Raw genomic sequence first — 23,175 nt, 5'->3', positions numbered from 1 at the left:
GGATCCTGGGGGACAGCTGGGGAGGAGAGAGACTACTTTAGTTGCTTTGGGCCCATTGTCAGCCTCCCACTCCCTCTCTCTCCTCGCTTTTCCTTCGGGCCCACCCACATGATCTCTTTTCTCTTTCTCTCCCCCACCAACTCCCGCCCGCACAGAACGCCTCGCCGACGACGTCCAGCTGCGCCGGACCCGCCGAGCTTGCCGCCCTGTATCCTCCTCGTGCTTGGCCCTCGCTGCCGCCGCCGCTATCCCCGCGCGGGCGCGGGGGGCCGCCGTCGCCGTGGAAAAAATTCCATTCCTTCGTGGTGTCCCAGCACCTCGAGGCTCACGCGCGCGCCGTCCAGGCACCGAAGCCCCCGCGCCCACCGCGCGCCGATCCCGAAGTGCTCCGCCAGGGCCGCCGCCCCGTATCCTCCTCGTGCTTGGCCCTCGCTGCCGCCGCCGCTGTCCCCGCGCGGGCGCGGGGGGCCGCCGCCGCCGTGGAAAAAATTCCATTCCTTCGTGGTGTCCCAGCACCTCGAGGCTCACGCGCGCGCCGTCCAGGCACCGAAGCCCCCGCGCCCACCGCGCGCCGATCCCGAAGTGCTCCGCCAGGGCCGCCGCCGCCTCCTCGTCCTCCTCCTGGCCGTCGTCCCCGACGCCGGCCGGCCCGAAGCACCCCTGCGCGCCCTGCGCGAGGAGCACGTCGAGCGAGTCGACAACGCCCACGGGCTTCGGCGCGCCCAGGCCGAAGGCGGCGAAGGCCTCACGCATGCGCGGGCAGCCGGCGCGCCGGATGCCGTGGCCCGCCCACACGTGGCCGTCCAGCAGCTCAAAGATGTCCGGGAAGACGTCCTCGAACGAGGGTGCGCCGGAGGAGGCGGAGAGGACGCCACCGTCGGCGCCGGTGTCGTCCGGGCGGATGAGGGTGGAGTAGCTGGAGACCTCGACGAGGCAGCGCGGGCAGACGAGGATGGCGGCGAACTCCAGCAGGCTGCACTCGCCGGGCAGCGACAGGGACTGCGCAGCCTCCACGTCGAAGAACACCATCTCCCTCTTCTTGGTGGTCGCCATTGGTTCCGGCAAGCAACTCGGTGGTGGTTTCTTGGCGATGGAGCTTTGTTTGTTTGTTTCTTGCTTGAAGGAATGGAGGAGAGGAGGGATGGGAGAATGGATGATCCCTGTCTTGTCGAAGGAGCCTGTCGATGGAGCTCTGGGGGCGCAATGAGTGGAAAAAATTCCACCCCCCAGGCCGAAGTTTTCGCTGGCAGCCCCCCAAGAGGCGAAAAAAATGCCTCCTGGGGAGGCCAACGGCTGGAGATGCTCTAAGTTTCAAAATCTTCACCAAGGTTGGGACTAATAGACTCACATAGATTGCGCATTCTGTGGTGCATCCATCCCAAACTGCTTTTATGCCGGATAGGAACATCCTTGAAGGGGTGGTGGTCCTGCATGAAATGCTCCATAAAATCCATACGAAAAAACTAGATGGGATGGTTTTTAAAGTGGATTTCGAAAAAGCGTACGACAAAGTCAAATGGCCAATCCTTGAACAGGCGTTGAGGATGAAAGGTTTCGATCCAGCTTGGTGTAGACAGATAGAATCTTTCATGCAAAAAGGCAGTGTTGGAATTAAAGTGAATGATGACATAGGGCGTTATTTCCAAACACATAAGGGCCTGAGACAAGGAGATCCAATGTCACCTATTTTGTTTGACATGTTGACAATTCTAATAGGGAGGGATAAGGATGTCGGACAGGTAGGGAGCTTAGTACCTCATCTAGTTGATGGAGGTGTGTCTGTCCTACAGTACGCTTATGATACTATCATCTTTATGGAGCATGACTTGGCGAAGGCACGAAACATGAAGCTGGTGTTATGCTTGTTCGAACAATTGTCCGGTCTGAAAATTAATTTTCACAAGAGTGAATTGTTCTGCTTTGGTAGAGCCAAGGAGGAACAAGAGGCCTATAAGCAATTGTTCGGGTGTGAATCGGGGGCTTTACCTTTTACGTATTTAGGTATACCCATCCATCACCGTGAGCTAACAAATAGCGAATGGAAGTGCATTGAGGATCGATTTGAGAAGAAATTGGGTTGCTGGAAGAGCAAACTGATGTCATATGGAGTCCGGTTAGTTCTTATCAATTCGGTGCTCACCAGTATGCCCATGTTCCTTTTGTCTTTTTTCGAAGTGCCAGTGGGAGTTCGGAAAAGACTCGACTTCTATCGATCCTGTTTTTTCTGGCAAAGTGATGAGTTGAAGAGAAAGTATAGATTAGCTAGAAGGGACATTATTTTTTTGACCGAAGGACCAAGGGGGTCTTGGTATCGAAAATCTTGAGATAAAGAACAAATGTCTCCTCGGCAAATGGCTGTATAAGCTTTCTCGAGAGACCGAGGCCACTTGGGCTCAGATTTTGCGTAATAAGTACCTTCAGTCCAAGACATTATCCCATGTGACAGTGAGGCCGATGGATTCGCCTTTCTGGAAAGGCCTGATGAGAGTTAAATCGCTCTTCTTTAACCGGACCAAGGTGGTTATCGGTAACGGTACTTCTACAAGATTCTGGGAGGATACTTGGCAAGGGGATATGCCATTGGCAGTACAGTATCCTACTCTCTATAGCATTGTTCAATGGAGAGATGCGACCGTTGAGACGGTATGTCAGTCCACGCCTTTACATATTAGCTTCAGGAGAACTTTAGCCGGTAACCGTTGGGAAGCTTGGCTCCATCTTGTGAGAAGACTTATGGAGGTTCAACTTTCTCAACGTCCAGACCAGTTGTGTTGGAAACTTACTAGGAATGGAGAATTTACGGTCAAATCGATGTACTTGAATGTTATTAATTCTACTTCTATTCCTACGTCGAAACATGTTTGGCATGTCAAAGTTCCCTTGAGAGTTAAAGTGTTCATGTGGTTTGTGCATAAACAAGTCATTTTAACTAAGGATAACTTGATTAAACGCAATTGGACTGGCTCCGGTCGGTGTAGCTTTTGTGATAGAGATGAAACAATCAAGCACCTCTTTCTCGATTGTCCTATGGCAAAAATTCTTTGGCAATCAGTGAACATAGCCTTTAATATTACTCCTCCACATAATATTGACACGTTATTTGAAACGTGGTTGGATGGGATTGAGCCCCAAACAGCGAGACACATTCGTGTAGGAGTATGTGCATTATTATGGGCTATCTGGAACTGCAGAAATGATTTAGTCTTTAACAGAATATCAAATACTCATTTTTTGCAGGTTATATTCCGAGCCACTGCGTTGATCCGTATGTGGTCATTACTCACTCCGACGGAGGCCAGGGAACGTTTGGTTCCTGGATCTATCCGATGGGAGATGGTAGCACAGGATATTTTCAGCCGGTTTGGATGGCGGTCATGTAATAGGATAGGCAATTAGTTTTCCTGTCTTTCTCTTGGCGGCCGGATGTGGCTTTTGTTTTTGCTCCTTAGCTCTATGTGAGCAGCTTTGTTTGAGACTTTTAGACTTGTGTTGAACCTATTTGCTTGTTTAATAAAGATGGCCGTATGCATCTCTCCGATGCAGAGGCCGGGGATGTCCCCCTTTTCAAAAAAAAATGTACAATGATCAATCGGGCTCAACCCTATGGAGATGACTGGGCTCAAGACCGGAATCTGCTGCTTGATGACATACAACCATGAGGCAAACGATATGAGGATTCGTGTAGATAATCGTTCCATGAAAATAGTTTCTCCTTATATTGGAGTTTGGAAATTTCAGCTTGAGCTCATATGGTCAAGTTTTGTAGAAACTGGCATACACATGAACACCTTCCAACATAGGTAAAATCATGATGAACATGGAGCAATTGAAACGAGCAAAGGCAAACCTACAAGCGTGAATACCAATTCTAATGCCACTTGGGTTTCTACTTTTCACTTGGTCACGTAACTTGTTGCAAACAATCTTGAATCGTTGCCACCTATGCTTGAGTGAGTTCTCGTTGCGGTTTCAGTCACAACTGCAAATGGGGGATAATGCTTCATCTCGTGGAAGAATTCTCGAATCTTCCTCATATATGCCGAACCCTCTTGATCCGCTCACATATTGGATATGGTGTCACCTCCAACCATGTGAGGCACAATAATTGATATTGTTTCATCGTGTACACACCTCCTCTTTTGGTTATTTTCCTAACTTCCAATGTGAGCAATTTGATCTTCAATTTCATGAAATTGATTGGGATGGGCATCATCCGTCATTTTCTTACTATGTTAACCGTCATTGATCTTGTTCATCATTTCCACATCGAGATTGTCCGACAATATGCATCACAAAAATAGATTTCAATTAGCCAGAATAGGCTATCTAGCTGAAATATGCATCACAAAAATGGATTTCAATTGCAGCATCACACATGGTTCACACATGTATCATACAGCTATGACAAATGAAAAAAGCCTCAACAAGGTCGAAGTATATTGTTTGGTTGTTCGACCACCCAATTAGCCAAACAGATTACATGCCTCACCATGGTTGGGGTGGGTTGTTGCTGCCATTGAAGCTGCAGCGAGTTAACAACATGGTAGGACGTCTAGATGTCGAGTCCATGCCGAAGGGGAAGCTCTTCTTCATGCCATTTGAGACGCTGGAGCGTGACGACATGAAGCCAGTGTCCTATGCCTACCTGTGGCGATTTCTTCGTCAGTTGCTTGCTTGGCAAAAACTGCGACCATGGCATTGGCTCAGCGAGCGACACACGCATTACTATATTTCGTGAGGCTATGGATTCAAGCCATTGAGTGTCGTGCCATCCATCAATGACTGACGAGGTGGATTGGGCAGGGGAGAGAGATGTGAGATATGTGGTGGCTGGGTTGGGATGCATGTGCGGTGCGACTGCAAGGGGAAAATGCGGTAGGGGGAAATGACGACATGCGGTGGACAGAGTTAATGGCAGTGAGCAGCAGCTATGTTGGGAGGGCGAGCGGTTGGCAACGACTAAGTCGGGAAGGAGCGCTCAAGAGGAGACAGAGGTGAGCGAGAGGGGGAAAAGGAAAGGTTTCAGTGGGGTGGGGCTGATGTGCGCATGAGCCCCAATTTGGGTCCAAATAGGACTATGACAATCCGCGAATAAATGATGGCCCCGTTGGTGAGGAGTTTCGGCCAAATGTGCCTCCGGACAGCCTCGTGAACAAATGAGGAAGTTTAGGGCTGTTCCTTGAGGGTGGGTCCAATCCATCGCATTATCATGAATCGCACAGGGCTAAAACACGAATGGGCTGGCCCAACTAGCTGCTACAAGATTCTAGAAGGTTTGGCCAAGTATTTTGTGTTTGTTTTTTAACCAAATGTTTAGTTTTTATCCTTTTTTAATTTACATCTTTCCAGGGTTTTTAGTTTTTCATAATGGTCCAATTTTAAAAAAAAATCCCAAAAATTCAAATTATGTTTGGGATGTTTTTTTATTTCATGAATTTTCAAATAATGTTTAGGTTTATTAGAAAAAATTTGGAATTTCTAAAAAAAATTCTTATATTTTTGGAAATGTTCATTTCTTATAAATAAATTTCATGTTTTATCAAAAATAAAAAATAAAACTAAGAGGATGAGGGAACATAACTAGTTTTCTTAGAACCGGTTACCATAGCTAGTTTTTTTAATACAAAAGGATGTATGCATCACCGATCACTCGGTCCATAACTAGCAGTACCAATGTGAACCAATCTGTGATTAGACAGTTAGGAGGATAGTGATATCCCAGTCCACCAAGGTTGAAGTTCTATACTTTGAGACCGGTGCTTGCATTTTCTATGATTTAGGCCTTTCGGCGATGTGCGTACAGTGGAAAAAGACGTTTCCGTCGAGTACGAAGATGTCTATAGGGACTTCGCTAAGCTCAAGATGATGTATCACACGACACAGTCGACACGCTCATGGGGGTATGACGTGCGTGCGTGTGTGCTTGCGTATGTATGAGCCGTCTAAAAAGAAAAGAAAAAACTAGTAGTGCCCGCAAAAACAAAAAAAAAAACTAGTAGTACCAACGGAAAAAAGAATCGGTGGGGCTATGTTAATCTGACCGGTAGCACATGGTTGAATTTGCGCGTATCAAACGCCCGCAGCCTGTGCTGATCAATCGGACGGTACTTCTCTGGCTCTCCTCCCCAGCAAATTTTCTCGCACCGAACGAGAGAGTTCGACGGCGCGGCGCCCCTGTTCGGCAAAGTGGCCTGCATCGGCCAGACGTCGTGAGCTGCTCCGTCGAACAGCGCTCGCCGTGTCGCGCGCATGGACATTTGGGGTGCTCGTGCGACGGGGAGGCGCCGGTGACAGCGGCGACGGCCGTGCTCGTGTGTAGCCTGGGCGTCCCGCATCGTCTTCCTGAAGTGCGGCACCCGCTAGAGCTGAGAGGACACAGCGGGCGGTGGGTACACGCACGGCGACCGTGCAGCGCACTGCACGGGGATGCGCGGTCGGCGGGGCGAGCCACCCGCCCGAGTCGTCATCGTCGAGGATGGCGCTTGCTGGTCAGCATTATGTTCAAAGCATTCGCATCATGATTGGGCGTTTTAGGGTTTGCAGTTTTCGGCGATTTAGGGTTTCCGAAATTAAAATTGTGGAAAACCTCAGCTCGTCAATTGGGATTTGGATTCCCAAATTTTTTGGCCCTCTTCCCTAGCAAAGCTTCCCCCTTTTCTCTCGGTCTGTTGCGAAACTCCCTCCGGCTCACACGTGAGCGAGCGAAACCAACTTTTCCTGTTTCTTTTCCTGTTTCTTTCACAGGGCAGAGCACATCGCCACCGCGGTAGGAGACAGGTCTCTGGCCGTGAAGGAGACGCGGAGGTGGAAGGGAGGCCGAGAGCGGCCAGGCGGGCGATGGCCGCCGCAGCCGCCGCCATCCCTGACGTCCGGAGGTGGAGCAAAGCTTCCGGCGGTCCTTCGTCTCCGGTGACCGCCACCGCCGTCTTCCTCTTCCTCTTCGTCGTCGTGGTCGGCGTCCTCGTCTCCGGCCGTTGGATAACCACCACCGTGAGGCTGGCACACTATTTTTTCTTAACTTTATTGATTGATGTTTACTGCCATCTGCGAGGCTCTTACCAACACGGATTTGTTATTATCGTACATGTACGTATGCAGACTAATTTGGCAGACACCAATCTAGATCGGTGGCGCACAAACCCGGTAGGTAAGCCCACTACCCACTCACCATTCTTATTTGCTTGATCTGACTCATAACTTGCCTTAGTCTCCAGTAGAGTGACATGCATATGGTCTTCCTCTCTCTGTTTTTCTGTTTTCATATATATACTATTCCTATGAAATGTCATTTTACATGATTTTTTCTTGAGAATGGATTTTACAGGGTTGGTTTGTCCTACAAAAATAAAATGTTATGGTCTGATCAAATAAGAAAAGGAGAATTTTCTGCGCTGCATGGAATTTCTAGCAACATTTTCACCTAGTAGGATATACTTATTGGCCAGTTCCAGCATTTTAACTTTTGACATGTCTAGAGCCCTAGAATTCCAAATTTGTTGCGAAAATACCAGCTTTTATAACGGAATTACTCACAACCAAAGATTGAATCTCCGTCCATGCAGGCGATCCTAAATTCCTGACCGCCACGCATTCCACCTCCACCCCTGCCACCCCTGATGTGCCGCCGCCGCCGCTCCCCACATACTCCCTCTCCTGCTCGGCGCCGCCACTCGCCGGTGAGCCTGACATCCCAAGCAACATCTCTCAGACTCTGTCCCTCGCGCTCTCCCCAAACGCCACATGCGCCTCTGTCTCCGAGACACAGCTGGTTCCCCCCACTACCGCCGCCAACTCCTCCTGCCCTGCCTACTTCCGTTTCATCCACGAGGACCTCCACCCGTGGCGCGCGGCGGGGGGCATCACGCGCACGATGCTCGACCGCGCGCGCACCACCGCCAACTTCCGCCTTGTCTTACTCCATGGCCGTGCCTACATTGAGCGCATCGCACCAGCCTTCCAGACGCGTGACCTCTTCACCATCTGGGGCATCCTCCAGCTACTCCGCCGCTACCCTGGTCGCATCCCCGATCTCGACCTCATGTTCGACTGCGTGGACTGGCCGGTTGTCCATGCTGATGAGTACCAGGGGGAGAACGCCACCATCTTGCCGCCGCTTTTCCGCTACTGCGGCAACAATGAGACACTCGACATAGTTTTCCCGGACTGGTCTTTCTGGGGCTGGTAAGCAACTGCTCCTCCCTTCCTTCGTGCTCGTATTTCTTACACGTTCTATGCATTCCTATTTCCAACATCTGGGTCACTATTCATTAACAATGCAATTGAACATCAGTATTAAATCAGCACTAGTGATTCATGCACCATTACTGTTATGATAATCATATTTTTACTAGGAATAGTACAAAGTCAACATTCTTCATGTGAGACTTGATTTGGAGTACATAAGCTTTGAGTCTTTGACAGACCCAAGGACTTTCCAAACATGATCAAAATAGTTGTCCAATATACATGGTACATTGTATTCATGTATGAAACATACGAATGCACTTTTTTTTTTACTTTCGTATCAGCTAAATCCAATGTTCTGATGCTATGGGAGCAAATCAATGGACACAAACTGGAAGCAAATGGTAAAATATCAGTATGTTTCCCTGAAGTTTTGTATCCTGAGAAGTGTATAAATTTGAAGTGCATAGTACACATTGATCCAAATTAAATTTATTATTCTATGCTTTGATTTGTAAACAAAGTGCAGATGCTTAAACTGACTTTGTGCTGATAGGGCCAAGATCAATATAAAGCCCTGGGATGCGCTGCAAAAGGATCTGGATGCTGGCAATAGGAAGGTGAGATGGATAGATAGAGAGCCTTATGCTTATTGGAAAGGGAATCCAGAGGTCGCTGCTATAAGGCAAGAGCTGGTTGAGTGTAATGTTTCCAGTGAGCAAGAATGGAATGCACGGATTTACAAACAGGTACATACTTGTTTGAGTTTATGTTGCATTGCGCTCTTTTATAATTGAAGGGAGTGTTGACATCCCATTTTATTCTTACAAGTTCGAAATCCTATTCTATATTTTCAAATTATGTTGTTCTCTTACAATTCTTCTAATCCCTCTGATCTAGAACACACCCTTTTGTTCGAACAAAATAATCTTGATGGTGGCTATGGCTGATTAGCTTGCTTACTTTTGCTGTTTTCATTTAGGATTGGGTCAAAGAGAGCAAGGCGGGATACAAAAAATCAGATTTGGCAAGTCAATGCACCCACAGGTTTCTTTTCTACTTTTCTCTTATTAAAAGTTAGTCCAGACTTGTTTGTTCTATCATCGGTGTTGAAATTGTTATGTTGGGTGATAGGTACAAGATCTACATCGAAGGATCAGCGTGGTCAGTTAGTGAGAAGTATATCCTAGCTTGTGATTCGATGACGCTGGTGATTAACCTGAAATACTACGATTTCTTTTCAAGGGCGCTGATGCCCACTCAGCACTATTGGCCTGTTCGAGATGAAAGTAAGTGTAGCTCCATAAAGTATGCTGTGGACTGGGGAAATTCTCACAAGGAAAAGGTATGTTATGCAGCTAGGAATGACCTTAACTGTTTTTTTTTGTATGAGCTGCAACACATTGGCCTTTAGCTAGTAATCCCTCCAATCCATATTAATTATCGCCGATTTAGTACAAAGTTATTAAGTTAATATGGATTGGTGGGAGTAGAAAATATCATAGCATACTTCCCGTGGATTCGATAGTATCTGAAGAACATGTTTCTAACACCTCCTCTTCAAAAACTGTTCATAGGCACAGAAAATAGGGAAGGAAGGAAGCAAGTTCATTCAACAAGAACTTAGTATGGAATATGTATACGATTACATGTTTCACCTCTTAACAGAGTACGCTAAGCTCCTACTGTTCAAGCCAACAAAGCCACCTGAAGCTGTTGAGGTCTGTCCCGAATCTTTGGCCTGCCAAGCCATAGGCAGGGAGAAGAAGTTTATGGAGGATTCCATGGTAAAGTCTGCAAACGTTGCTGGCCCATGCAATCTGCCTCCTCCCTTTAGCCCCGAGGAATTCAGAGAACTGTATCAGAGGAAAGAAAAGTCGATGAAGCAGGTCGAAACGTTGGAGCGAAATGCTTCAAAGCCCGAGGAGCGAAATGCTTCAAAGCCTGAGGGTAGCAATCGTTGACAACCCCCTAGTTTTTTAACTTACCCGAGGACATGCATATAAAGTTTGCTAAGCTATTTAGGATTCCTGGTTGTACAAATTTCGTAGTGGTGATACCAACAGCTTCTAATTTTATTGTTCAAATGTGTAACATCTAGAAAAGTTAAAGGAACTTTTAGATATCTCATGATCTTCTTCCGTTCATATGTTGTTAGTGTTTCCAATTTGTTATTTTAGTTGGAGAAGTATTAGGAATGCTACTATTTGCTAGGAGCTAGGATCCTACCTGGTCTAGGGCGTAGGTTGTACGGGAAGGCGGAGGGTTGACGTAGATGCGATCGCGACTGCCGACGGCGGGGCGCCGTGGCGCGATGAAGAAGAGGCGGCGGCGGCGCAAGAGGCGGCTAGGGTTAGGTCTCCCGGCACCCTTCGGGAAGCCAAGCAAATAATGATTGCTTCTTGCTTTTGATTAGATTGATACATCTCCTCTCCTTATATAGAGAGGTTTACTTGACTCCTAAGAAAATGATCCTAATAACGATAAGATAATTGGGCTAAGTGTTGGGTAACGTAGCAGAGTTTTAAAATTTTCTACGCATCACCAAGATCAATCTATGGAGTCATCTCGCAACGAGGGAGAGAGGAGTGCATCTACATACCCTTGTAGATCATGCGCGGAAGCGTTCAAGAGAACGGGGTTGATGGAGTCGACTCGTCGTGATCCAAATCACCGATGACCTAGCGCCAAACGGACGGCACCTCCGCGTTCATCACACGTACGGTCGGGAAGACGTCTCCTCCAACTTGATCCAGCAAGGGGAAAGAGAGGTTGATGAAGATCCAGCAGCACGATGGCATGGTGATGGAAGCAACGGTGATCTCGGCAGCGCTTCGCCAAGCTCAGGGAGAGGGAGGAGTGTCACGGGAGGGAGAGGGAGGCGCCAGGGGCTAGGGTGCAGCTACCCTCCCTCCCCCCACTATATATAGGACCCCTAGGGGGCGCCGGCCCTAGGAGATTGAATCTCCAAGGGGAGGGGGCGGCGGCCAAGGGGGGTGGAGTGCCCCCCAAGCCAAGTGGGGCGCCCCCACCCCTAGGGTTTCCAACCCTAGGCGCAGGGGGAGGCCCATGGGGGGCGCACCAGCCCACTAGGGGCTGGTTCCCCTCCCACTTTAGCCCATGGGGCCCTCCGGGATAGGTGGCCCCACCCGGTGGACCCCCAGGACCCTTCCGGTGGTCTCGGTACAATACCGATTACCCCCGAAACCTTCCCGATGGCCGAAACTTGACTTCCTATATATAAATCTTCACCTCCGGACCATTCCGGAACTCCTCGTGACGTCCGGGATCTCATCCGGGACTCCGAACAACTTTCGGGTTACCGTATACTAATATCTCAACAACCCTAGCGTCACCAAACCTTAAGTGTGTAGAACCTACGGGTTCGGGAGACACGCAGACATGACCGAGATGACTCTCCGGTCAATAACCAACAGAGGGATCTGGATACCCATGTTGGCTCCCACATGCTCCTCGATGATCTCATCGGATGAACCACGATGTCGAGGATTCAATCAATCCCGTATACAATTCCCTTTGTCAATCGGTATGTTACTTGCCCGAGACTCGATCGTCGGTATCCCAATACCTCGTTCAATCTCGTTACCGGCAAGTCACTTTACTCGTACCGTAATGCATTATCCCGTGATCAACCACTTGGTCACATTGAGCTCATTATGATGATGCATTACCGAGTGGGCCCAGAGATACCTCTCCGTCATACGGAGTGAAAAATCCCAGTCTCGATTCGTGCCAACAGACACTTTCGGAGATACCAGTAGTGTACCTTTAAAGTCACCCAGTTACGTTGTGACGTTTGGCACACCGAAAGCACTCCTACGGTATCCGGGAATTGCACAATCTCATGGTCTAAGGAAATGATACTTGACATTCGGAAAAGCTATAGAAAACGAACTACACGATCTTTGAGCTATGCTTAGGATTGGGTCTTGTCCATCACATCATTCTCCTAATGATGTGATCCCGTTATCAATGACATCCAATGTCCATAGTCAGGAAACCATGACTATCTTTTGATCAACGAGCTAGTCAACTAGAGGCTCACTAGGGACGTGTTGTGGTCTATGTATTCACACATGTATTACGATTCCCGGATAACACAATTATAGCATGAACAAAAGACAATTATCATGAACAAAGAAATATAATAATTACCATTTTATTATTGCCTCTAGGGCATATTTCCAACAGTCTCCCACTTGCACTAGAGTCAATAGTCTAGTTACATTGTGATGAATCGAACACCCATGCAGTTCTGGTGTTGATCATGTTTCGCTCTAGGGAGAGGTTTAGTCAACGGATCTGCCACATTCAGGTCCGTATGTACTTTACAAATATCTATGTCTCCATTTTGAACACTTTCACGAATGGAGTTGAAGCGACGCTTGATATGCCTGGTCTTCCTGTGAAACCTGGGCTCCTTGGCAAGGGCAATAGCTCCAGTGTTGTCACAGAAGAGAGTCATCGGGCCCGACGCATTGGGTATGACTCCTAGGTCGGTAATGAACTCCTTCACCCAGATTGCCTCTTGTGCTGCCTCCGAGGCTGCCATGTACTCCGCTTCACATGTAGATCCCGCCACAACGCTTTGCTTGCAACTGCACCAGCTTACTTCCCCACCATTCAAAATATACATGTGTCCGGTTTGTGACTTAGAGTCATCCAGATCTGTGTCGAAGCTAGCATCGACGTAACCCTTTACGACGAGCTCTTCGTCACCTCCATAAACGAGAAACATGTCCTTAGTCCTCTTCAGGTATTTTAGGATATTCTTGACCGCTGTCTAGTGTTCCATGTCGGGATTACTTTGGTACCTTCCTACCAAACTTACGGCAAGGTTTACATCAGGTCTGGTACACAGAATAGCATACATGATAGACACTATGGCCGAGGCATAGGGGACGACACTCATCTTTTCTCTATCTTCTGCCATGGTCGGGCATTGAGTCGTGCTCAATCTCGTACCTTGCAATACAGGCAAGAACCCCTTCTTTGACTGATCCATTTTGAACTTCTTCAATATCTTGTCAAGGTACGTACTCTGTGAAAGACCAATGAGGCGTCTTGATCTATCTCTATAGATTTTGATGCCTAATATATAAGCAGCTTCTCCAAGATCCTTCATTGAAAAACACTTGTTCAAGTAGGCCTTTATGCTTTCCAAGAATTCTATAGAATTTCCCATCAACAGTATGTCATCCACATACAATATGAGAAATGCTACATAGCTCCCACTCACTTTCTTGTAAATGCGGGCTTCTCCATAAGTCTGCGTAAACCCAAACGCTTTGATCATCTCATCAAAATGAATGTTCCAACTCCGAGATGCTTGCACCAGCCCATAAATCGAGCGTTGGAGCTTGCACACCTTGTCAGCATTCTTAGGATCGGCAAAACCTTCCGGCTGCATCATATACAATTCTTCCTTAAGGAAACCATTAAGGAATGCCATTTTGACGTCCATTTGCCATATCTCATAATCATAGAATGCGGCAATTGCTAACATGATTCGGACAGACTTCAGCTTCGCTACGGGTGAGAAAGTCTCATCGTAGTCAACCCCTTGAACTTGTCGATAACCCTTAGCGACAAGCCGAGCTTTATAGATGGTTACATTACCATCCGCGTCTGTCTTCTTCTTAAAGATCCATTTATTTTCTATGGCTCGTCGATCATCGGGCAAGTAGTCAAAGTCCATACTTCATTTTCATACATGGATCCTATCTTAGATTTCATGGCTTCCAGCCATTTGTCGGAATTTGGGCCCGCCATCGCTTCTTCATAGTTCGAAGGTTCACCGTTGTCTAACAACATGATTTCCAGGACAGGGTTGCCGTACCACTCTGGTGCAGAACGTGTCCTTGTGGACCTACGAAGTTCAGTAGCAACTTGATCTGAAGTTTCATGATCATCATCATTAACTTCCTCTCTAGTCGGTGCAGGCACCTCAGGAATAATTTCTTGAGTTGCGCCACTTACCGGTTCAAGAGGTAATACTTCATCGAGTTCTACTTTCCTCCCACTTATTTCTTTCGAGAGAAACTCTTTCTCTAGAAAGGATCCATTCTTGGAAACAAAGATCTTGCCTTCGGATCTGAGGTAGAAGGTATACCCAATAGTTTCTTTAGGGTATCCTATGAAGACGCATTTTTCTGACTTGGGTTCGAGCTTTTCAGGTTGAAGTTTCTTGACATAAGCATCGCATCCCCAAACTTTTAGAAACGACAGCTTAGGTTTCTTCCCAAACCATAATTCATACGGTGTCGTCTCAACGGATTTCGACGGAGCCCTATTTAAAGTGAATGTGGCAGTCTCTAAAGCATGGCCCCAAAATGACAGCGGTAAATCGGTAAGAGACATCATAGATCGCACCATATCCAATAGAGTGCAATTTACGACGTTCGGACACACCATTACGCTGAGGTGTTCCAGGCGGCGTGAGTTGTGAAACTATTCCACATTTCCTTAAGTGTTTGCCAAATTCGTGACTCAAGTATTCTCCCCCACGATCTGATTGCAAGAACTTGATTTTCCTGTCACGTTTATTCTCAACCTCACTCTGAAATTCCTTGAACTTTCCAAAGGTCTCAGACTTGTGTTTCATTAAGTAGACATACCCATATCTACTCAAGTCATCAGTGAGGGTGAGAACATAACGATAGCCATCGCGAGCCTCAACACTCATTGGACCGCACACATCAGTATGTATGATTTCCAATAAGTTGGTTGCTCGCTCCATTGTTCCTGAGAACGGAGTCTTGGTCATTTTACCCATGAGGCATGGTTCGCACGTGTCAAATGATTCGTAATCAAGAGACTCCAAAAGTCCATCTGCATGGAGCTTCTTCATGCATTTGACACCTATGTGACCAAGGCGGCAGTGCCACAAGTATGTGGGACTATCATTATCAACCTTACATCTTTTGGTATTCACACTATATATGAATATGTGTAACATTACGCTCGAGATTCATTAAGAATAAACCATTCACCAGCGGAGCATGACCATAAAACATATCTCTCATATAAATAGAACAACCATTATTCTCAGATTTAAATGAGTAGCCATCTCGAATTAAACGAGATCCTGATACAATGTTCATGCTCAAAGCTGGCACTAAATAACAATTATTGAGGTTTAAAACTAATCCCGTAGGTAAATGTAGAGGCAGCGTGCCGACGGCGATCACATAGACCTTGGAACCATTCCCGACGCGTATCGTCACCTCGTCCTTCGCCAGTCTCTGCTTATTCCGCAGCTCCTGCTTTGAGTTACAAATGTGAGCAACCGCACCGGTATCAAATACCTAGGAGCTACTACGAGTACTGGTAAGGTACACAACCCTTACATGTATATCACATATACCTTTAGTGTTGCCGGCCTTCTTGTCCGCTAAGTATTTGGGGCAGTTCCGCTTCCAGTGACCACTTCCCTTGCAATAAAAACACTCAGTCTCAGGCTTGGGTCCATTCTTTGACTTCTTCCCGGCAGCTTGCTTACCGGGCGCGGCAACTCCCTTGCCGTCCTTCTTGAAGTTCTTCTTACCCTTGACTTTCTTAAACTTAGTGGTTTTATTCACCATCAACACTTGATGTTCCTTTTTGATTTCCACCTCTGCTGATTTCAGCATTGAATATACCTCAGGAATGGTCTTTTCCATCCCCTGCATATTGAAGTTCATCACAAAGCTCTTGTAGCTCGGTGGAAGCGACTGAAGGATTCTGTCAATGACCGCGTCATACAGGAGATTAACTCCCAGCTGAGTCAAGCGGTTGTGCAACCGAGACATTTTGAGTATGTGCTCACTGACAGAACTATTTTCCTCCATCTTACAACTGAAGAACTTGTCGGAGACTTCATATCTCTCGACCCGGGCATGAGCTTGGAAAACCATTTTTAGCTCTTCGAACATCACATATGCTCCGTGTCACTCAAAACGCTTTTGGAGCCCCGGTTCTAAGCTATAAAGCATGCCGCACTGAACGAGGGAGTAATCATCAGCACGTGACTGCCAAGCGTTCATAACGTCTTGGTTCTCCGGGATGGGTGCGTCACCTAGCGGTGCTTCTAAGACATAATCTTTCTTGGCAGCTATGAGGATGATCCTCAGGTTCTGGACCCAGTCCGTATAGTTGCTGCCATCATCTTTCAGCTTGGTTTTCTCTAGGAACGCGTTGAAGTTGAGGGCAACATTAGCGTGGGCCATTTGATCTACAAGACATACTGTAAAGATTTTAGACTAAGTTCATGATAATCAAGTTCATCTAATCAAATTATTCAATGAACTCCCACTCAGATAGACATCCCTCTAGTCATCTAAGTGAAACATGATCTGAGTTAACTAGGCCGTGTCCGATCATCACGTGAGACGGACTAGTCAACATTGGTGAACATCTTCATGTTGATCGTATCTTCTCTACGACTCATGCTCGACCTTTCGGTCTTCCGTGTTCCGAGACCATGTATGTACATGCTAGGCTCGTCAAGTCAACTTAAGTGTATTGCGTGTGTAAATCTGGCTTACACCCGTTGTATTCGAACGTTAGAATCTATCACACCCGATCATCACGTGGTGCTTCGAAACAACGAACCTTCGCAACGGTGCACAGTTAGGGGGAACACTTTCTTGAAATTATTACGAGGGATCATCTTATTTAAGCTACCGTCGTTCTAAGCAAATAAGATGTAAAACATGATAAACATCACATGCAATCAAATAGTGACATGATATGGCCAATATCATTTGCTCCTTTTGATCTCCATCTTCGGGGCTTTATGATCATCGTTGTCACCGGCATGACACCATGATCTCCATCATCATGATGTCCATCATCGTGTCTTCTTGAAGTTGTCTCGTCATCTATTACTTCTACTACTATGGCTAACGCTTTAGCAATAAAGTAAAGTAATTACATGATGTTTATGTTGACACGCAGGTCATAAATAAATAAAGACAACTCCTGTGGCTCCTGCCGGTTGTCATACTCATCGACATGCAAGTCGTGATTCCTATTACAAGAACATGATCAATCTCATACATCACATATATCATTCATCACATCCTTTTGGCCATATCACATCACACGGCGCATGCTGCAAAAACAAGTTAGACGTCCTCTAATTGTTGTTGCAAGTTTTTACGTGGCTGCTATAGGTTTCTAGCAAGAACGTTTCTTACCTACGCCAAAACCACAACGTGATATGCCAATTTCTATTTACCCTTCATAAGGACCCTTTTCATCGAATCCGATCCGACTAAAGTGGGAGAGACAGACACCCGCCAGCCACCTTATGCAACTAGTGCATGTCAATCGGTGGAACCAGTCTCACGTAAGCGTACGTGTAAGGTCGGTCCGGGCCGCTTCATCCCACGATGCCGCCGAATCAAGATAAGACTAGTAACGGCAAGCAAATTGACAATATCGACGCCCACAACTGCTTTGTGTTCTACTCGTGCATAGAAACTACGCATAGACCTAGCTCATGATCCCACTGTTGGGTAACGTAGTAGAATTTTAAAATTTTCTACGCATCACCAAGATAAATCTATGGAGTCATCTAGCAACGAGGGAGAGAGGAGTGCATCTACATACCCTTGTAGATCGCGCGCGGAAGCGTTCAAGAGAACGAGGTTGATGGAGTCGTACTCGTCGTGATCCAAATCACCGATTACCTAGCGCCGAACGGACGGCACCTCCGCGTTCAACACACGTACGGTTGGGAAGACGTCTCCTCCAACTTGATCCAGCAAGGGGAAAGGAGAGGTTGATGAAGATCCAGCAGCACGACGGCGTGGTGGTGGAAGCAACAGTGATCTCGGCAGGGCTTCGCCAAGCTCAGGGAGAGGGAGGAGTGTCACGGGAGGGGGATGGAGGCGCCAGGGGCTAGGGTGCGGCTGCCCTCCCTCCCCCCACTATATATAGGACCCCTAGGGGGGCTCCGGCCCTAGGAGATTGAATCTCCAAGGGGGGAGCTGCGGCCAAGGGGGGTGGAGTGCCCCCCAAGCCAAGTGGGGCACCCCCACCCCTATGGTTTCCAACCCTAGGCGCAGGGGGAGACCCATGGGGGGCGCACCAGCCCACTAGGGGCTGGTTCCCCTCCCACTTTATCCCATGGGCCCCTCCGGGATAGGTGGCCCCACCGGGTGGACCCCCGGGACCCTTCCGGTGGTCCCGGTACAATACCGATTACCCCCGAAACCTTCCCGATGGCCGAAACTTGACTTCCTATATATAAATCTTCACCTCCGGACCATTCCGGAACTCCTCGTGACGTCCGGGATCTCATCCGGGACTCCGAACAACTTTCAGGTTACCGTATACTAATATCTCAACAACCCTAGCGTCACCGAACCTTAAGGGGTTGTTTGGATACGGGATTTATGCCAAACCTGTTTCCACTATTCGCGTTCAGGATTCTAACCGCCTAAAACTATGTTTGGTTGATCCAACAAATCTCAGAATAAGGAAAACTTGGTTTCCCATAAACCAGGAAAACGAGTATTTGGAAAAACGACTAATACTCGTTTTTCTACAAACCAGTTTAGCTTATCGTTCGTTTCAATCAGACTCTAGCTTCCATGAACATGCGTCGGTGGGTAGCGTTCAAGTACGTCTACTAGGGCAAGGTTAGCCCCGTTCCAGGTGCCCTGATTGCTCCTCAGCGAGGACGACGGCCGCGTTTCTCCTGTGACCGTGGGCGTGCTCAGCGCCGCTGCGGTCGTCGTGTGTGTGACGAGACGAGATGTACATGGCTTTGCTGGAAACGACGGCGTGCAGCGTCCAGTACAACAAGGTCGCATTCCGATTCCAGGTGCTGGTGTGAGTGCCCCGGCTGCTGCTCGCTCGACCGTCATCCATCAACGAGGTGCGCAAATCCAGCAAGTTGGTGCCGCCGGCGAGCCCACCATTCTTACCGTCAGTGAAGCAGCAGGTGGGGCAAGCGACGGCCTGGGACCTCCTCAAGGAGCGGCTACTCGAGTAGTCCAGCTCTGTCCCGTGCCCACGCCGTTCAGCCTCGAGAACACCTACCTCGCGCGCTTTTTTGCGTCGCGTAGATCAGTTGAAGACGAGGCCGACAGAGAACAGCACGGTGGGCTTGATGGCGGTGGTGACGCCGCCGAAGACCAGCTTGTCGCCACCGGCGTCCCGGCCTGGTCAGACGCAAGGAACAGTGCAGCCTCCGTCACGTCGACCGCGCGGCGCGCGCAGCACCTTCCCATGCAGCACGTTGTGCGTCTCTGTCATGGCCTCCGTCTCCTCGGCGCTCACGGCCACCACGGCGCAGCTCAATGACGTAGCGCCTGAGTTCCCGGGCGGTCGCATGCACCAGGCCCAGCATCGGCCAGCAATTTGATGGACATGACGTGATCAAGCACGCCCAACTCCATGTTCGTGATAGGCATGTCGAGAGCTGCGGAATGTGCCGTGGTCGACGTGCTGGGCATGGTGCCTCCCATGTGAACAGCTTGGAATCTTTCTCAAGGTTGAGGATGACCCAAAAGAGACAGTCCAAACAAAGTATTCTATAAACTAGTTTTAATAAAACAACAACTTAAAACTGGTTTTCCTAAAAATACTCCTAAAACTGATTTAGCTAAAACTGGTTCCAAATACTAGTTATCCAAACAACCACTAAGTGTGTAGACCCTACGGGTTCGGAAGACACGCAGACATGACCGAGACGACTCTCCGGTCAATAACCAACAGCGGGATCTGGATACCCATGTTGGATCCCACATGCTCCTCGATGATCTCATCGGATGAACCACGATGTCGAGGATTCAATCAATCCCGTATACAATTCCCTTTGTCAATCGGTACATTACTTGCCCGAGACTCGATCGTCGGTATCCCAATACCTCGTTCAATCTCGTTACCGGCAAGTCACTTTACTCGTACCGTAATGCATGATCCCGTGATCAACCAGTTGGTCACATTGAGCTCATTATGTTGATGCATTACCGAGTGGGCCCAGAGATACCTCTCCGTCATACGGAGTGACAAATCCCAGTCTCGATTCGTGCCAACCCAACAGACACTTTCGGAGATACCTGTAGTGTACCTTTATAGTCACCCAGTTACGTTGTGACGTTTGGCACACCCAAAGCACTCCTACAGTATCCGGGAGTTGCACAATCTCATGGTCTAAGGAAATGATACTTGACATTCGGAAAAGCTATAGCAAACGAACTACACGATCTTTGAGCTATGCTTAGGATTGGGTCTTGTCCATCACATCATTCTCCTAATGATGTGATCCCGTTATCAATGACATCCAATGTCCATAGTCAGGAAACCATGACTATCTTTTGATCAATGAGCTAGTCAACTAGAGGCTCACTAGGGACGTGTTGTGGTCTATGTATTCACACATGTATTATGATTTCCGGATAACACAATTATAGCATGAACAATAGACAATTATCGTGAACAAGGAAATATAATAATAACCATTTTATTATTGCCTATAGGGCATATTTCCAACACTAAGCCCCTAATAATGATAAGATAACTTGGGCCACAACTCATTGGGCTAAGCCCCTAATATGCCGGTCATAACACTTCTCCCCGCCTGCACAAACAGCTCGTCCTCGAGCTGTAAGGTGGGGAAGTGCTTGCTGAACTCCTCGAGGTGATCAACCAGCATCAAACACCTTCGTGATAGCTGGGGTGGCCACGTCGGCGGCGACGGCGTCCTCCGGAATATAGTTTGAAGCCTCCAGGTAGAAGGGTCGCGGGCAGACGTGGCCAGGCATGTAGGGCTCGTCGCAGTTGAAGCACAACCCTTGGCGGCGTCGCTCGAGTAGCTCGGCCGAGGTGAGCCGGCAGAACGGGCGCGCCGCGGTCACGGCAAGGGGTGACGCGGAAGCCTGAGCAGGCTGAGCCTGCGCAGGAACATCCGGCCAGGGTAGCGACCTAGCCGCCCGGGACGGTGATTCCTGCTGGATGGCCACCGTGCGGCACTCGAACGCGCGGCGGTAGTACATGGCCGTCTGGAGATCCTGGGGTCCATGATGCTCCACGTCCACGCGGATGTGATCCGGAAGTCCACCGACGAAGAGGTCGGCCCGCTGTTGCGCCGTCACTCCCGACGCGTGGCATGCCAGGGCCTGGAAACGGTCGGCGAAGTCCTGAACCGTGGAGGTGAAGGGAAGGCGGCCTAGCTCTGCCAGGCGGCTCCGGCGGATCGGTGGCCCAAAACGAAGGAGGCAGAGCTCGCGGAAGCGCTCCCAAGGGGGCATGCTTCCCTCGTCCTGCTCGAGGGCATAGTACCAGGTCTGTGCCGCGCTGCGGAGGTGGTAAGAGGCGAGCCAGGTACGCTCCGAGGCGAGGGTGCGCTGCCCGTGAAAGAATTGCTCGCACTGGTTGAGCCTGTTGAGGGGATCCTTCGTGCCGTCATAAGTAGCGAAGTCCAGTTTGGCAAACCGCGGCGGTGTCTGAGTTGGAGCGCCGTGGACGACTGGCTCGGAGGTGCGAAGTAGCGAGGATTGGGGCGCCCGGTCAGCATGGTCGCGGTCCGTGGAGTGCCCCGCCGAGCCGGAGGGATCGCCGAACTGCAGAGTGGGTGCTGGCGGGTCTTCAGCCGATGTGTAGACGGGTGGCGGCGATGATCCGGTTAGCCAGGCCGGTATGGGGGAAGGTGACGGCGGGAAGCGCACTTGCTGCATCGGTACGCCTCCCTGCGTGGGTGACCTGGGCTCCGTGTTGGGCGGGGGCGGGGTCGGCAGGTGCGGCGGTACAAACCCGGGTGGCGTGGGGGGGCGCAGCGAGGGCCGGGGCCGGCTGATACGTCTCCAACGTATCTATAATTTTTGATTGCTTCATGCTATTGTATCTACTGTTTTGGACTATATTGGGCTTTATTTTCCACTTCTATATTATTTTTGGGACTAACCTATTAACCGGAGGCCTGGCCCAGAATTGCTGTTTTTTTTGCCTATTTCAGTGTTTCGGATAAACAGAATATCAAACGGAGTCCAAACGGAATAAAATCTTCGGAAACGTGATTTTCTCACCGAACGTGATCCAGGAGACTTGGACCCTACTGCAAGGGATCAAAGAGGAGGTCACGAGGGTGGGGGGCGCCCCCCCCTAGGGCGTGCCCCCTGCCTCATGGGCCCCTCGGTGCTCCACCGACGTACTCCTTCCTCCTATATATACACACGTACCCCCAAATGATCAGAACAGGAGCCAAAAACCTAATTCCACCGCCGCAACTTTCTGTATCCACGAGATCCCATCTTGGGGCCTGTTCCGGAGCTCCGCCGGAAGAGGGCCGTCATCACGGAGGGCTTCTACATCATACTAGCCCCTCCGATGAAGTGTGAGTAGTTTACCTCAGACCTTCGGGTCCATAGTTAGTAGCTAGATGGCTTCTTCTCTCTCTTTGAATCTCAATACAAAGTTCTACCCCTCTCTTGTGGAGATCTATTCGATGTAATCTTCTTTTTGCGGTGTGTTAGTTGAGACCGATGAATTGTGGGTTTATGATCAAGTCTATCTATGAATAATATTTGAATCTTCTCTGAATTCTTTTATGTATGATTGGTTATCTTTGCAAGTCTCTTCGAATTATCCGTTTGGTTTGGCCAACTAGATTGGTAGTTCTTGCCATGGGAGAAGTGCTTAGCTTTGGGTTCGATCTTGCGGTGTCCTTACCCAGTGACAGAAGGGGCAGCAAGGCACGTATTGTATCGTTGCCATCGAGGATAACAAGATGGGGTTTATTTCATATTGCATGAATTTATCTCTCTACATAATGTCATCTTGCTTAAGGTGTTACTCTGTTTTTAACTTAATACTCTGGATGCATGCTGGATAGCGGTCGATGATTGGAGTAATACACTACTAGGAAAACGGTTTTTAACGATGGTATATGCGGTCGTTAAAAATCGGATTGTGGTCGTTAAAGTTCATTAACGACCACAGTCTACTGGTCGTAGTAGGCTCCGTCGTTAAAAGTATATT

The 23,175-nt window shown here is 48.7% G+C and overlaps 2 protein-coding genes across 2 annotated transcripts; one reads left to right on the top strand and one right to left on the bottom strand.

Moving 5' to 3' along the window:
* Positions 1-6,122: 6,122 nt before the first annotated feature.
* Positions 6,123-10,316, top strand: LOC125540862 (uncharacterized). Its single transcript, XM_048704399.2, has 7 exons — positions 6,123-6,990; positions 7,099-7,147; positions 7,563-8,181; positions 8,741-8,933; positions 9,167-9,231; positions 9,319-9,529; positions 9,762-10,316. Exons 1-7 carry the CDS (start codon positions 6,838-6,840, stop codon positions 10,146-10,148), a joined length of 1,677 nt encoding a protein of 558 aa, XP_048560356.2. The 5' UTR covers positions 6,123-6,837; the 3' UTR covers positions 10,149-10,316.
* A 10,527-nt stretch (positions 10,317-20,843) lies between these two features.
* Positions 20,844-21,449, bottom strand: LOC147983576 (uncharacterized). The gene has a single exon (XM_087539541.1). It carries the CDS (start codon positions 21,447-21,449, stop codon positions 20,844-20,846), a length of 606 nt encoding a protein of 201 aa, XP_087395667.1.
* Positions 21,450-23,175: the final 1,726 nt, after the last annotated feature.

The sequence above is a fragment of the Triticum urartu genome, chromosome 2A (assembly GCF_056163025.1).
Source record: "Triticum urartu cultivar PI428250 chromosome 2A, HENAU_Tu73, whole genome shotgun sequence".
Taxonomy (NCBI): domain Eukaryota; kingdom Viridiplantae; phylum Streptophyta; class Magnoliopsida; order Poales; family Poaceae; genus Triticum; species Triticum urartu.
Note: the sequence above shows the minus strand (reverse complement) of the source record. Positions and strands in the feature narration are given on the sequence as shown.